This window comes from Quercus suber, unplaced genomic scaffold, assembly GCF_002906115.3.
Source record: "Quercus suber isolate HL8 unplaced genomic scaffold, Cork oak 2.0 scaffold_771, whole genome shotgun sequence".
Taxonomy (NCBI): Eukaryota; Viridiplantae; Streptophyta; class Magnoliopsida; order Fagales; family Fagaceae; genus Quercus; species Quercus suber.
This window is the reverse complement of record NW_027070207.1, coordinates 288,518-302,029: the sequence shown is the minus strand read 5'-3', so window position 1 is coordinate 302,029 and position 13,512 is coordinate 288,518. Positions and strand designations below refer to the sequence as shown.

At 35.0% G+C, this 13,512-nt stretch overlaps 1 protein-coding gene across 1 annotated transcript; it reads right to left on the bottom strand.

Annotated features, from left to right (window-relative positions):
* Nucleotides 1–7,619: 7,619 nt before the first annotated feature.
* On the bottom strand, nucleotides 7,620–10,022 carry LOC112003718 (receptor-like protein 9DC3). The gene has a single exon (XM_024035918.1). It carries the CDS (start codon nucleotides 10,020–10,022, stop codon nucleotides 7,620–7,622), a length of 2,403 nt encoding a protein of 800 aa, XP_023891686.1.
* Nucleotides 10,023–13,512: the final 3,490 nt, after the last annotated feature.

The following is a 13,512-nucleotide window of genomic DNA, read 5'->3' as shown; positions in this document are numbered from 1 at the left end:
GGGGGGGGGGGGGGGGGCGGAAGGGAGGCATTACTCGATTTTATAGTTTAGGAGGAAATTGTTTGGCATTGTAGTTAACTACAAGAGTTTGGCTATTAAAAAACTCAAAAGTGTTGATCATAAAGTTTAGCTTTGTAGTTAACTAAAAGGGGGATATTTGGGGACTAGCATAGTAAGGAGATAGAATATAGTAAGCTAACACACATTTGAAAGGTTTTAGCAAACTAGCATCTCAAGTGTTAGAAACTTTAGTTCCATATAGAACTCGAGGCTCAAAGACTCGCTTCCTACTTGCTGAGTTGGACACTAACATGCCACATAGATCTCGAGTCTTAAATACTCAATTTCCATAAAAGAATAAGAACAATCTGAAGAACACTATGAAGGTCTAAGATTCTAAAGAAATTGAAGACGAAGAGAAGAACCCAGAGGAAGAAGAAGACAGGACCAGGTGAACAAAGAAGAACAAAGAACAAAGTCAAGTGAACAAAGAAGAACAAAGAAGAAAGAAGAAGGAGTTCACGGAAGAAGAAAGGATCAGGTGAACATAGGAAATCGAGTTTTTAAAACTTGATTTCCACGTGGATTTTTTTCCACATTAGCTTACCATCACACACATCTCAAGTTTTAGAAACTCGAATTTCACTTTGAACTCGAGTTTTAGAATTTCGAGATGTTAGTTTCCTACATAATTTTAAAAACATGACAACTAAGTAAAATATTTTAAAAGTAATGTTAAATGAAAAAAAAAAAAAATCTCTAACTAAAAGAGTTTGGTTCAGGTTTGGACTAAATTAGCTTGGCGTGATGCAGTGAGAAGGATTATATTGAATTGTAGAAATTCTATGGGGCGGTGAAGTAGATCATTTCCTATTTGATCCCTTTGAATTCCACATTCAAGGTCGAGGTTTAGGTTGTAGAGAAATCCCTAGCAATTAATTTTTCTTGGAAGTATGGGGTGAATAGAATTATGCTTTTACTGTATGTAAGTGTAATGAATTGATACTATGACCCGGTTTGGATAGCACTGCTTCTTACTTAATTCAGCGTTCCACGTTTTGCACTGGGACCCACGCGCACTAAAGCTAGAGAGGAAACGCAGGTGAGAAAACGCAAGTTTTCAGCAGAGCACACCGTTTCATTAAACTCTCTCTACGCACCATTTCATTAAGTTTTCTACGCGTGTTGCAAGAGCTCAAACAAATATCTTCACAAGCCTCTTCTTGCACGTACTGTTCATGGATTTAGCTGATTTGGGAACTCTTGCACGTACTGTTCATCATAGAAGCTGAGAATCATCTCTAATCAAAACAGTGCGTTGCCTCTCAACGACTAATTCCAATCTCCTCAAGCTTCCTGATTTTTCTTTCCAACTACTGTGGCATAAATGCCTTCAATCCCCTTCAATGCTGTGTCTGAAACATCTTCAATGTCTTGCACCTACCCACCAAGCACGAAGTTATCAAAACAGAGCACAGCAATTGATGAACACAAACCCATTACGCGGAATTTACAGAAAAGATCCCCTCTGTTCAACAAACGCTCAAGCTCACAAGCTTCTCTCCGCTTAGGACATCGTTGCCACCACTGTCGGTGTCTGCATTCATAGGTAAGTGATTTTATCTTTCATGCTCTCTCATCTGTGCTTGTCCATGAGGCTTCATCAATTTGTGGTTTTTTGTATTCAATAATGTTTGCATGTGGTTTTTTTGTGTCCAACAATGTCTGTTGTGGTTCTCTGTTGTGTTTTCCATGAGTGTAGTATGTGGGTTTCTTTATCCTTCGTGTAATGCCATTGGTTCTTTGTTGTATTTGGACATGTGAGTCTACTTTGCATTTGTCATGTGGGCATGCCTAACTGATTATTGATATGCACCTGAAGTGTTTGTTGAAATGCCTCAATAATATATGAGTATAGGAAGTTGTAGGAAAAATGGTTAAGCAGAAGAAATCGATGGACGGTGGTGGTAAAGATGAAAGAGCTGACTGGAAAGACCCTAAGGAACTAGAAGCGTTTTGTCGGTTCTGTGCTGTGCAATTCATGGACGACCAGAGGAAGGCCACCGAATTTTTGTCCAAAATTAGGGTGAATGAAGTGATTCGGCAGTTGGGTGAGATGGGAAAAGTGGTGACTTGGGTGCAAATTAAAAACAAATGGGATAATTTGAGAAAAAGGTGGAAGACTTATAACAAGTGTATGGACAATGAGACTGGGTTGGGTTATGATGCTGGAACTAGGATGTTTGACGCACCTGATGAGTGGTGGAACCAAAAAATTGCGGTTAGTTCTGATCAATACATATATAATTGTGAAAAACTTACTGTCTAAAACTATATTCTCGTGTTCTAACTACTAGTTGTCCACATGTAGGCATGTCTTGATGCAAAAACCTTTAAAATGTATGGTTTGCCGAATTGTGACCTATTGAACATCATGTTTGGAGGCACGGTTGCAACGGGGAGAAATGCATTCTGCACGAGTGGTCCAATACCAACGGAAACCAACGAAGGGTCTGGGGACTCCGCTGATAGCGTAGAATTTGTTGACCCCCTATGTGAACCCGTTGTGAATGTTGACGCAATGGAGGTTGAAGGTCCATCATCGTCGAGGGCAAGACCAGCAGTGAATAAGGGGAAAGGCTTGGCAACTAGTGTCCACATTTTCAAACCAATTTCCAAGAAACCAAAAAAAAAAAAAAGCTTTCAGCTGCGCAAGAGATGTCAGACTCTTTGAAGAGCATCTCAAATGTTCTTGTTGAAAGATCTAGTCTAAGTGCCCATACACCATCTACTCCCATAGCAACTGCTCAGGTTAAAGCAATTCTGGACATGGTGTTGAGTCTTCCCAGGGTGTACTTGGGTCATTACCTTCATATGTTCAGCACCATCTACTTCATGGAAAAAGAGCAGGCTAGACACATGTTTCAAGCAATTTCTGATAACAAGGACATCCAACTGAAGTGGCTAGAAAAAAAGTACCAAAGGCACCTTGAATATCAATGACGGAGTGAAGGAACAATAGATTGTCTCTATAGGGTTGTGTAGGCTTGGTTTAGTAATCAAATTGTCAGTGTTGTACCTATTGCACTATTATTTTTCTTTTCTTTTTTTATTGGTAGAAACTAATGCTTGTTATGGGTGTGTATGTAAGACAATGCTCATCACTCCTATGTGTTTGAGCTATATTTATATATTTTTGTCCAATGCTTCTTTTATCTGACTTTTTTGTATTTTTGATGGTTATGCACTGTTATTTGTAGTAAAAATTTGATGATGGTTGTTTTTTCCTTGCTTTGCGACCAATGGTGTTTTCTACCATTGGTGTCATTTTGCCTTTACATAATCTAGCATTTCCTACATTTGATTTTTATATAGTCAATTGGCTATGTTAACTGGATTTTTATCAAATTATTGGATTCATGGTAACATCATTTGAATCTTGCAGGGCTCAAAAAAGCAACTAGTTAAACGTGCTGTACAACTCCTTGTTAAGGACACTAATACAGCCAAGTATTATTCTCTATTTGACCTTGTGATTTGGTTCTTCTTCATACTTGAAAATATTAGATGTTAGGTTCTAAGGTCTTAAGATTTTATGTATTTAGAACTCTAATTTGTAATGTTGGCAAACCATGATCAAAACAATGTATTTAGTCTTGTTTAGGCTTGCTCAAAGTTGGTTTATTATTGTAAAGTTGGAATCGAGTGGCTGCAGAAGTACTTGGGACTTTCGGCTTGGCTCGATCAATCGAAGAATAGACTTGATCGATCGAAAATCGCACACGTTGATTTTTCTGCAGAATTTCCAACTCAGCCCTACTTCATTAAACGTTTAGGGTTTTATGTTTTTACCCTAGGTATATAAACTAAACCCTAGCCACGTTTTTGAAGGTTGCTCCAATTGTATTGTTGCTCATACATTGCTATTTTATGTAAATCTCTTGTGAGATCTAGAGGAGCTTTCCTTTACACAAAACTTAGGGTTTTCAAGTTGGAGATCTTATCTACATCTTGATGATCAACTTGGTTGCTAACATTGAAACTTAAAGAATATCAAGCGGGGGTGCTTGTAGCTGATTGAAGAATCCAAGAAAGAAGGAGTCCATGGATTCGGAGCTTGCACGTGGTCGTGTCAGTAAGTTCTACTGGTGGGTAGCATTAGGAAGTCAAGCGGGGAGCTTATAGTCCTCCTTTATGAACTTCGATTCTTTCGCATAGTGGATTCAGGTTTACCTTGAGGATAGCTAGGTCAAATCCTACCTAGGTTTTTACCGTGTGGTTTCTTGGGTCATCATATCTTGTGTTCATTTATTTTCCGCTGCTTTATATCTTGATATGATTATTTGATTGCTTTAACCTAGAATTGCATAATTTGACTAAGTAACAACTTGGCTAATTAATCTAGGCTAACCAATCTGGTTGTGTTTTAAGGGGTCCAAAACCGTTCATTAGAGTTTGTTCCACATTTACATCTAGGGTGGTGGGCTCATAGCTTGCATGTCTTACATTCCTCACATTGATTTGTGCCCTATTAATGCTATCTTAACCCACTCACATGTCGTCTAACATTATTAGTCATGTAAGATTGATATAAGAGGCTAATTATTGATGATTTCATTTTTGATGATTGCATTTCCAAAACCAGAACAAAGTAGCATGTTAAATAAATCTCTAGTGTATAATTTCTGAATTGCATGTGTTATACTTGTGTGACATTTATTGGATTGCTGGACAGTAGCACGGGTCATAGTTCTAATGTGGTGAGGAAGATCATGGACGCAAAAATGTCACCAACATGGTTGAGTTTAGGGATGTTGATGCAGCAAGTATGTCTTGCTGCACATTTTTTGTTTAGGAGTTAGAGAAGAAATTTGTGGTTAACTTGTTTATAGAGATTAGTCACTGACATTGAACACTCATTGCTTGTACCTGTTTAGCACTGCCCTGGTGCACTATCTGCTACACTGAGTTACAGCCTGAGCTGCATCAGTGCAGCAGCTGATGCACGGGTGTGCATGCTGGTGCTGCCTTGGTGCACTGTCTGCTGCACTGTGTTGCAGCCTGGGCTGAACCAGTGTGGCAGCAGGTGCATCAGCTACATGCTGGTGCTAAGGCCTAAATCAAATTTTTCTTGTTTTTAATTGTGTTTACATGTTCTTATTAGCCAGTAAGTTAGACAGCTACCTTAAACACATAACAATACTGACTCTCACTGAACATTTTTCAATTTTTGTGCTACAAAACTCTATTTTCCATTCATTTCTCTGTTCTTACTTCTTATGCCTACTACTACACTTTACATTGACTCCTCTTTTCCTTCCTTTCTTACTCAATTATTTTTACAGCTAATATTCAAGAAGTCAACTTTTCTTGCTCTTAATGCATTGGTTGCTGCATTAAACATTTTTCAGGGGAAAACGAATAGGGTTCTGACTCATTGCTTGTACCTGTTTAGCACTACCCCAGTGCACTATCTGCTGCACTGAGTTGCAGCCTGAGCTGCATCAGTGTAGCAGCTGATGCACGGGTGTGCATGCTGGTGCTGCCTTGGTGCACTGTCTGCTGCACTGTGTTGCAGCCTGGGCTACACCAGTGTGGCAACAGGTGCATCAGCTGCAGAACTGCAGCAGGTGCATCAGCTGCTAAGGCCTGACTAGTTCCATAGTTGATCCCAAAGTTTTGGAACTAAGGGTTTGGTTTCTATTTTTGTTTGGCCAATATGGTTTTTGCGTCTAATTTTTGAGCCCTCCTCCATGATACTCACCTTTCGTGGATAATTTCTGAAATTATATAGCTACTACGAGTTTGATCTTAGATTTCTCTTTCTTGTTAGATTTTGGGTTATGTTGAATAGCATAACATTTTGGAAGCTATGTGGTCCAAGGTGGTAGAAGTTATAAAAAGAATAAAACATAACGAGTCTAACATTTAGTTTTACATTAATATGTACTCTTAAAAATGGTGTGTAATTGTTGTTTTGAGAATGATACTGGTTTTTCCTGGATTCAACGTGTGCGATTTGAAGAAGGAATGGATCCTGAGAAGTTGCCTTTTTTCTGCAGAATAACTTCTCAGGAGCTGCCTTTTTTTTTATAAGCCCTTGCCACATCTACCTACTATTAGTTAATATTAATATGATGAAAGTATATAATATAAATATGTATTTCCTATACGATTGTGTTAAAGACATGACCCACTAGTAAAAGATGATACTCTAGTATAAGATGATACTAGACCTTATCCTCAATCCAACAATACTTATTGCTACAATCAACACACAAATAATTGATTTTCATATCTTTATTTATTAAATGTTTAAATGCATACTCAAGAAAATTTTCAACCCCATTAATATATCTAGTAGAATGATGCATCCAAAATTTATCAACTGACATTTTATCTACTCTATAAAGCATCATATTATATAACTAACAACAATAATGGTTGCTAACACATATAATTATGCACTCTTAAAAATAACTAGCACAGTTAACATTGGGTCTTGTAAAATAGAAATATCAAGAATTCACATATCTGGCCACAAAATTGAAATCTCAACACAACCTAAAGCAAATCTCAAGCCAAACAACTGAGATTGGACAAATATGTTGTCAACATCGTCATCCTAATTAACTTTTTCAAATAATGTATAGATTTTCAGCTCACTACAAGCCTTACACATTTAAAACTCACATCAGAGAACTCTGCAAAATTTCCGCATTTAACATTCCTTATACTAAATCGGAATTTCATCAAAAATAAAAGTTATGTTAAGTTATTGAAGATATTTAAATAGTGAATTATTTTTTATTAAAAAAAATAATGTTGTACCCATTGCAGAAAGCTTCCACTTATATGGGGTCCAAGAGAGGCCATGGTATGCATTCTTATTCCCAATTTATTAGAGATGCTAAAAATAAAGAATTCTTTTTAATTTTTTTAAATTTTTAGTAATAAAATTTAATTGAAATAGTCGTTTTTTAAATTTATTATTTTATGATTCAAGAGTCGGATGGGAAATTTGAATTCTAATAAATATCTCCTTTAAAAAAACATAAGAACCTGTTAAATTACAATATGAACTTTAACCATTACTTACTAATTTAGTGAATATGTATATACATATATATATATACTGTAATGATAATCTCCAAAAGGTACATTGGTATTGACCAATACCAAAACATATCGTTAATTTGACCAAACTGAAAAGGCTTCTAATACGAAACTGATTCCTTTGATTTTTTTAATCTTTAATATGCCAAAAACATTAAAGGAAATGGATATTACAATGTTCGTGCATTGCACGAGTATAGTGCTGTAATATGTAAATATAAAATAACTTTTTGATTAGGGATGAGTCGTTTTATTGGGATAAAAAGTCTTTAAGTATATATAAAATATAGCAAAAGGTTGCTCCACCTGATATAAGTACTAAAAAAAATAAAAATAAAAAGGAGAAAGTATGTACTTTACTCTATCAGAACATGTAGAAGTAGAACGCAATTTTTATTAAATTACATATTAAGTATGCACATGATATTGTAACATTCTAAACATATTTAATTATATCTTCACAAGGTACAAGCCCAGTTTCAAAAAAAAAAAAAAAAAAAACCTTAGTTCCTATTCTCCCTTCCCACATTTCTTTGTGTCCGTTGCCTTATTCCAAAGGTCTTCATCAACCAATCAAGTTTTTTTGTAGCCACAATGTTGCCAATTATCACTCCGACGATTAATCCAAATCCATACCCAATCAAAACTATTTCCCAACCAAATTCAAAGAGAGACACAGCAGAATCTTGAATTTGTTTAGAAGTTGAAGGTAAAGGTAGTGAAGAATCAGAATCCCCACATTTCTTTGATAATGGATTACCACACAAGCCTAAATTCCCCTTAAATGATTTGTTTTCAAATGTATCAAATTGTTTCCCGTGTGGTATAGAGCCAGTGAGTTGGTTATGAGAAACATTGAACCATTCAAGAAAAGTAAGCTGTGTTAGTTGTGATGGAATCTCCCCTGAGAACCTATTTTGAGAAAGGTCCAATGATTCTAGCATGGTGAGATTTCCTATAGATGGTGGAATGTGTCCGGTGAGAATGTTGTTGGAAAGATTCAACATACGAAGCCTTTTCAAATCTCCAGTGTAACTTGGAATCTCTCCGGCAAACCTATTACTTGACATATCAATTGCTCTAAAGAATTCTTGGACCTTGTCGTATGCTATATCCAGACCTTTGTTTCTTAGTTGCATTGTATAGTCATAATCGTAATACATATGGTATGTTCCATCACTAGAAGATATTTTTGCCTGAATATATGTCAAGTGGAATTCATTGTCCAATTTCAAGGTGTTCCAATTTCTAAAGGACTTTAATGGCAACCTTCCGATAAAACTATTATAAGAAAGATCAATGATTCGCAAGTTGGGGAACTGATAATTGGTTTCAGGACTTTCTAATATTTGCCCATAGAATTTGTTGGACCGCAAGAGGAGAAGCTTTAAGTTTGGAAGATTTCCTAACCAAGAGGGAAAAGTGTCATTGAATTGATTATTACTAACATCAATGGCCTCTAACATGGTGGAATTGGACAATGATCTTGGTAATAATCCTTGGAATTTGTTTCCTCTCAAACTAATCATCCTCAATTCCAAAATATTGTGCAGGCATGGAAGAAGTGAACCACTAAAGTAGTTGTCGGACACATCAAGGATATGAAGAGAAGTCATGTTGCAAATAAACAAAGTTCCACTAAGGTAATTAGCAGAAATATCAACAAAATAAAGATTATTTTGTTTAAAAATGGAGATTGGAAACTGACCTTCAAACTTGTTCTCCCAAAGACCCAAGACATTTAATTTTGTGAGGTTCGTAAGCTCAAAAGGAATTGGACCAGTTAAATGATTGCCGCCCAAGTTAAGGACAACCAGTTGTGTCAGGTTTGTAAGCCCAAAAGAGATTGGACCAGATAATTGATTGTCATAGAGGTCTAGAAAAGCAAGCTGGATAAGATTTCCAATTGAAGATGGGATGTTACCCACCAAAGTGTTATTTGAAAGCCTAAGGTAAATGAGATTTGTGAGGTTACCGATTGAAGAAGGAATAGATCCTGAGAAGTTGCAACCCCAAATATTCAAAGCAGTCAGGGAGCCGAAGTTTCCCATCGAAATGGGTAGCTCACCGGTGAAACCGGTGCTTCCAAGGTCAATTTCCTCCAGACGACTACTCAAATATTGGAAGTCAGGCCAAGAACCGGTGAGATCTTGGTTGTACTTCACGTCAAGAACCCGCAAATTTGGTAGCTTAAAGATGCCTGGTGGAAATTGCCCATGCATTCCACAGTCATGGAGATAAAGGGTCCTTAAATTAGACAAGTTTGCAAAGATATTAGGCACCGTGGAGAATATATTCACCCCACTTAGATCAAGGTTTTCTATGCGCGTTAGATTTCCAACTAGGCTTGTTAGGCTCAACTCGTTGAATTGCAAGAAGTATTTGCCTGAAAACAAATCATAGTTGCAACATAGATCCAGAGATGACAATTGGGACAGTTTTGAAACTTCAAATGGGATTTGACCAGAAAACATAGAAGAAGAGAGATTAAGATATGTCAGTCTTGAAAGATTTCCAAGCTGGGATGGGATTTGAGAGTAGTTAAAGTGATTGTAAGCAAGGTTAAGACTTTGTAGGTGGACAAGACGGAAGAGAGTGCTGTTGGAGTTGATTGAACCATATAGACAACTGCTACTGAGGTCAAGGCCAATCACATGACCTGTGTCCTCATCGCAGTCAACACCATCCCACGAGCAACAATCACTGTTTTCACCTTCTAGCCTCCAAGATCTGACCCTAGGATATGCATCAGGATCAGAGGAAGCAGAGTTGTTTATGATAAAGCTTTCCTTGAAATGCAACAAGGCTGAGCTCTCATCATCATGGCATAGTGGCTGTTTGGAAGGAAACGAATGTATAAGATGAAACAGAGGGAGTATGTAAAGCAAGCGCATCAACATGAACATGGTGTAGTAAAATAATGATGATGTCCTAAACCACTAATTATGTATGTTTAGCACCCTTAGCTGTTTAGTTGAATACAAATTGGATTGAAAGTATTTACTATATATAGATACAACCTGTATGAAGTGCTCAACTACTGCGAGTTTGTCGTAAATCCCTCTTACGCTCAAAAGCGTAAGCTTGAAAAACATTAATTGGCAAGCTTAATGCACGTCCTTATCTTTGAGGAGCACAAAAATTAAATATTAACACGGGTGTCTCATCACCAAATAAATAATTTGGCAAAATTTGATCATCAAATTGGTGAAGTTATAACATTAACATATGAAACTTCAATCAGTATTTTTAGGTAATTTTCAAAATTAATTGTGGAATATCCCAAAAGAATTAGCAAGAAAGTCATATATCAGTGGAAAATTCTATATGTCCGTTTAGTATCACATAGTTGTCCAGTAGCTTATTAGCTAAATATGAGATGAAAAAAATATAGTTTTTGTTAGCTTTTATGGTAAAAGTTTAACCAAAAAAAAATATAAGTTAGCTTTTTAAAATTTTTTAACAAAATAGTTTTGTAAAAAACAAAGAACAAAAACAAAAGATTTTTGCCAAATTGTGCGCAATATCTAGTTTTCAATGTACCGAACCGTGTGCAATATAGAATACACTCTGAAAATGGCAAATTTTTAAATATTGTTTTCCTTTCCTATTTGGTTTCCAAATTGTCATTTCCATTTCCCTTGTCTTGTTGGTCGTGTTAGTTGTATTTCGAATATTTGATTAATTAATTCTTGATTTCAATTAAATGTTCAGGTCTAGAAAATGTAAGTTGAGTTACTCATGATGCTTGGAGGGTTGCTCCAATTGCAAGATTAGTGAGTGCTGTTTTGAATTAATCGGTCTGTGACTTAAATAGAGTTCTTTGCAGCTTATGAAGGATGACTTTGTCTATTTTTTATCCTGTTTAAGGATCTTTGTTTAGTTTTGTTCCTTTTGTGTGGTTTGGATTGTTTTGATCTTGTTTGCAGATCAAACTTCTCATTGCATCTGTTGCATTTATATTTATTTTTGTTGATGAAATTTCATTTATCTGCATAAATATATATACTATGGTATCAAACGGATCTCCCATGCTCAATTCTCCGTTTGATATGCACATGCCAATAATATACAATTGCATTCCAGTTTCTCTAGTTAATTTCAAACATCAATCTTAAGCACTGTGAAACACTTTCATGATCTCATTTTCTGAAATGTGAAAGTGTATTTATATCATTTTTGCGCTTGACCTGACCATATAAAACCACACTTCCTATAGATGACATATATAAACCCTTTATCCTTTCTTGCTGTTGTTGCAAATCCAAGATCAAGTCAAGTCGTCTCCAGTTGTCTAAATTTGGATGTGTTGTTATTTAGGTTAGTTGTACCGGCCTTAATTTTAAGGGTCTTAGAGTTTGATTTGTGTTAATCAGTCATGTGGTTATATTGTTATAATCGATATTTTCTATTGTGAATTTTGTTTGGTTTTACCCATGTATAATGCATTGGCATGAAATTGTATGAATGCGTTAAATGTTAGTTGAAGTCTTGGGTGAATAGGCCTCCACTAAATAGATTTCAACATAAATATCTTGATTAAATAACCAATGAGAACATAAGTCTCAAAAGTTTTTCAATGCAGAGAAGATTTCATCAAATACTTTAAGAAAGACGTAAGATAAGGATAGAGCTGTTGTCCCAATCACTTTTTTGAGGAACGTTATAGGCATTCTTTCGTAAAAGTTAAATTATGGATTAGAAATATATTAGTTAACATTAGTTATTTCGCACATATCTACCATCGATATGAAAATGTTCACATTTTAACGCATAAAAATGGATATGAAAGAGATGTGAAATAATGACTCAACACCACAACTGAGTCATTATAGCATCATTCATGTATCTTTTTATCTTTTCTATTCTCTTTCTCCGGTCTTAGTTTGGTAGTATAGATGGGGCAGCCATTGGCGGCATGTGGGATCAATGATGCTTTCAATGTCAAGTATGTTTGTGTGTCTGGATTGAATAGTGCTATAAACACAACAAAAAGTTAAAATAATTTTATTCAAATTAGCATTTGAAAAAAAAAATTAAAATTCAGATTGTGGTGAGTCCATGTATGAGTTGACATACTAATTTAAGAATCTTGTAAAATTGTTGTGGTTTTTTGTTGTGTCCTTGCATTGCTCATGTGGATTGTGTGGATTTTATGGTGGTTGGTGGTTGCATTGTTGTTGAAATTAATTAGTTAAAATATAAAATATAATATTTAAGGAAAATAATCCTCTCTATTTTCTATTCAAATATTTAAATAATGTAGACTATGTAGTCATGTAGGATAGAATAAAAATACTGATGGAGGTCAAATTAACTATTTAACATATTTTAAAATAATAATAATATTTTGCTCTGGACGCTAAAATTGAGAATGTATAGACATGTTATTATACATGGGAATTTAGAATGACCTGAATATGACAAGTATTTGCATGCATCCTTTCATAAGAGTCACAACCTTCGGAGTTTGGACAATTGTATCTCTCTTTATAAAGGATTATAACCCTTCATCAAATAATACAATCATGATGTGAAAAAACCATCATTTTGAGCGTATATGATGAAGTACATGACGCTATTCTATAGTCCGGCTTATAATAGCTTGGAGACATTGTTTAATACTTATAATACTGAAGGAAAAGATTTTATTTCTGCGAGGACAGTATAGCTAGATATGGACACTTTTGATTCTCAAAAAAATAACAAAGGATATGGACACTTTTAATCAGTTGGGTAAATTAGCACTAGCAAAAGCTATCATTTTATGGGTAAATTAGCACTAGCAAAGTCTAGTCAAACTTGACCGGGTTCTGATTTTATTATTGTATTAAAACTTAGTTTTAAAAAAAAAAAAATTGGAATTATTATTTTAGCAATTAAAAGAAGATTATTTCGGTAAAAATATTTTTTGTCCATTTCGAAATATCTGGTTCATTTCAGTAAAAATAATAACAATAAAGAGATTACAAAGAAATAACAATTATAATAATCATCATTCATTCTTTTGTGTGTCCCGCAACGATTCGAAGTCTATTTACAATTTTTGTTAATTTAATTATTTTATTTATGAAATTCACGTTTTGAGTGTTTTGACCATCTGTTAAAAATTATTTATCTAAAAAAAGGCATTCAATTCATTTTTTTTATAGTAAATATATCATTTTTTGATAGCTTTAGATATTTGACACAAAATAATATATATATATATATATATATATTATCTTATAATTAGTAACTAAGCAACCAAATTTTAAACTTTGAAAGTATCCTAACATGTTTGAAACCAAATATGTAATTAATAGAAGTAGAAATTCTAACAAAATAGAGAAGGAAGCATGCTATTTGTTACGAGCTAGTACATCACTACCAATGTTGTTTACTGGCCTCGTCTCA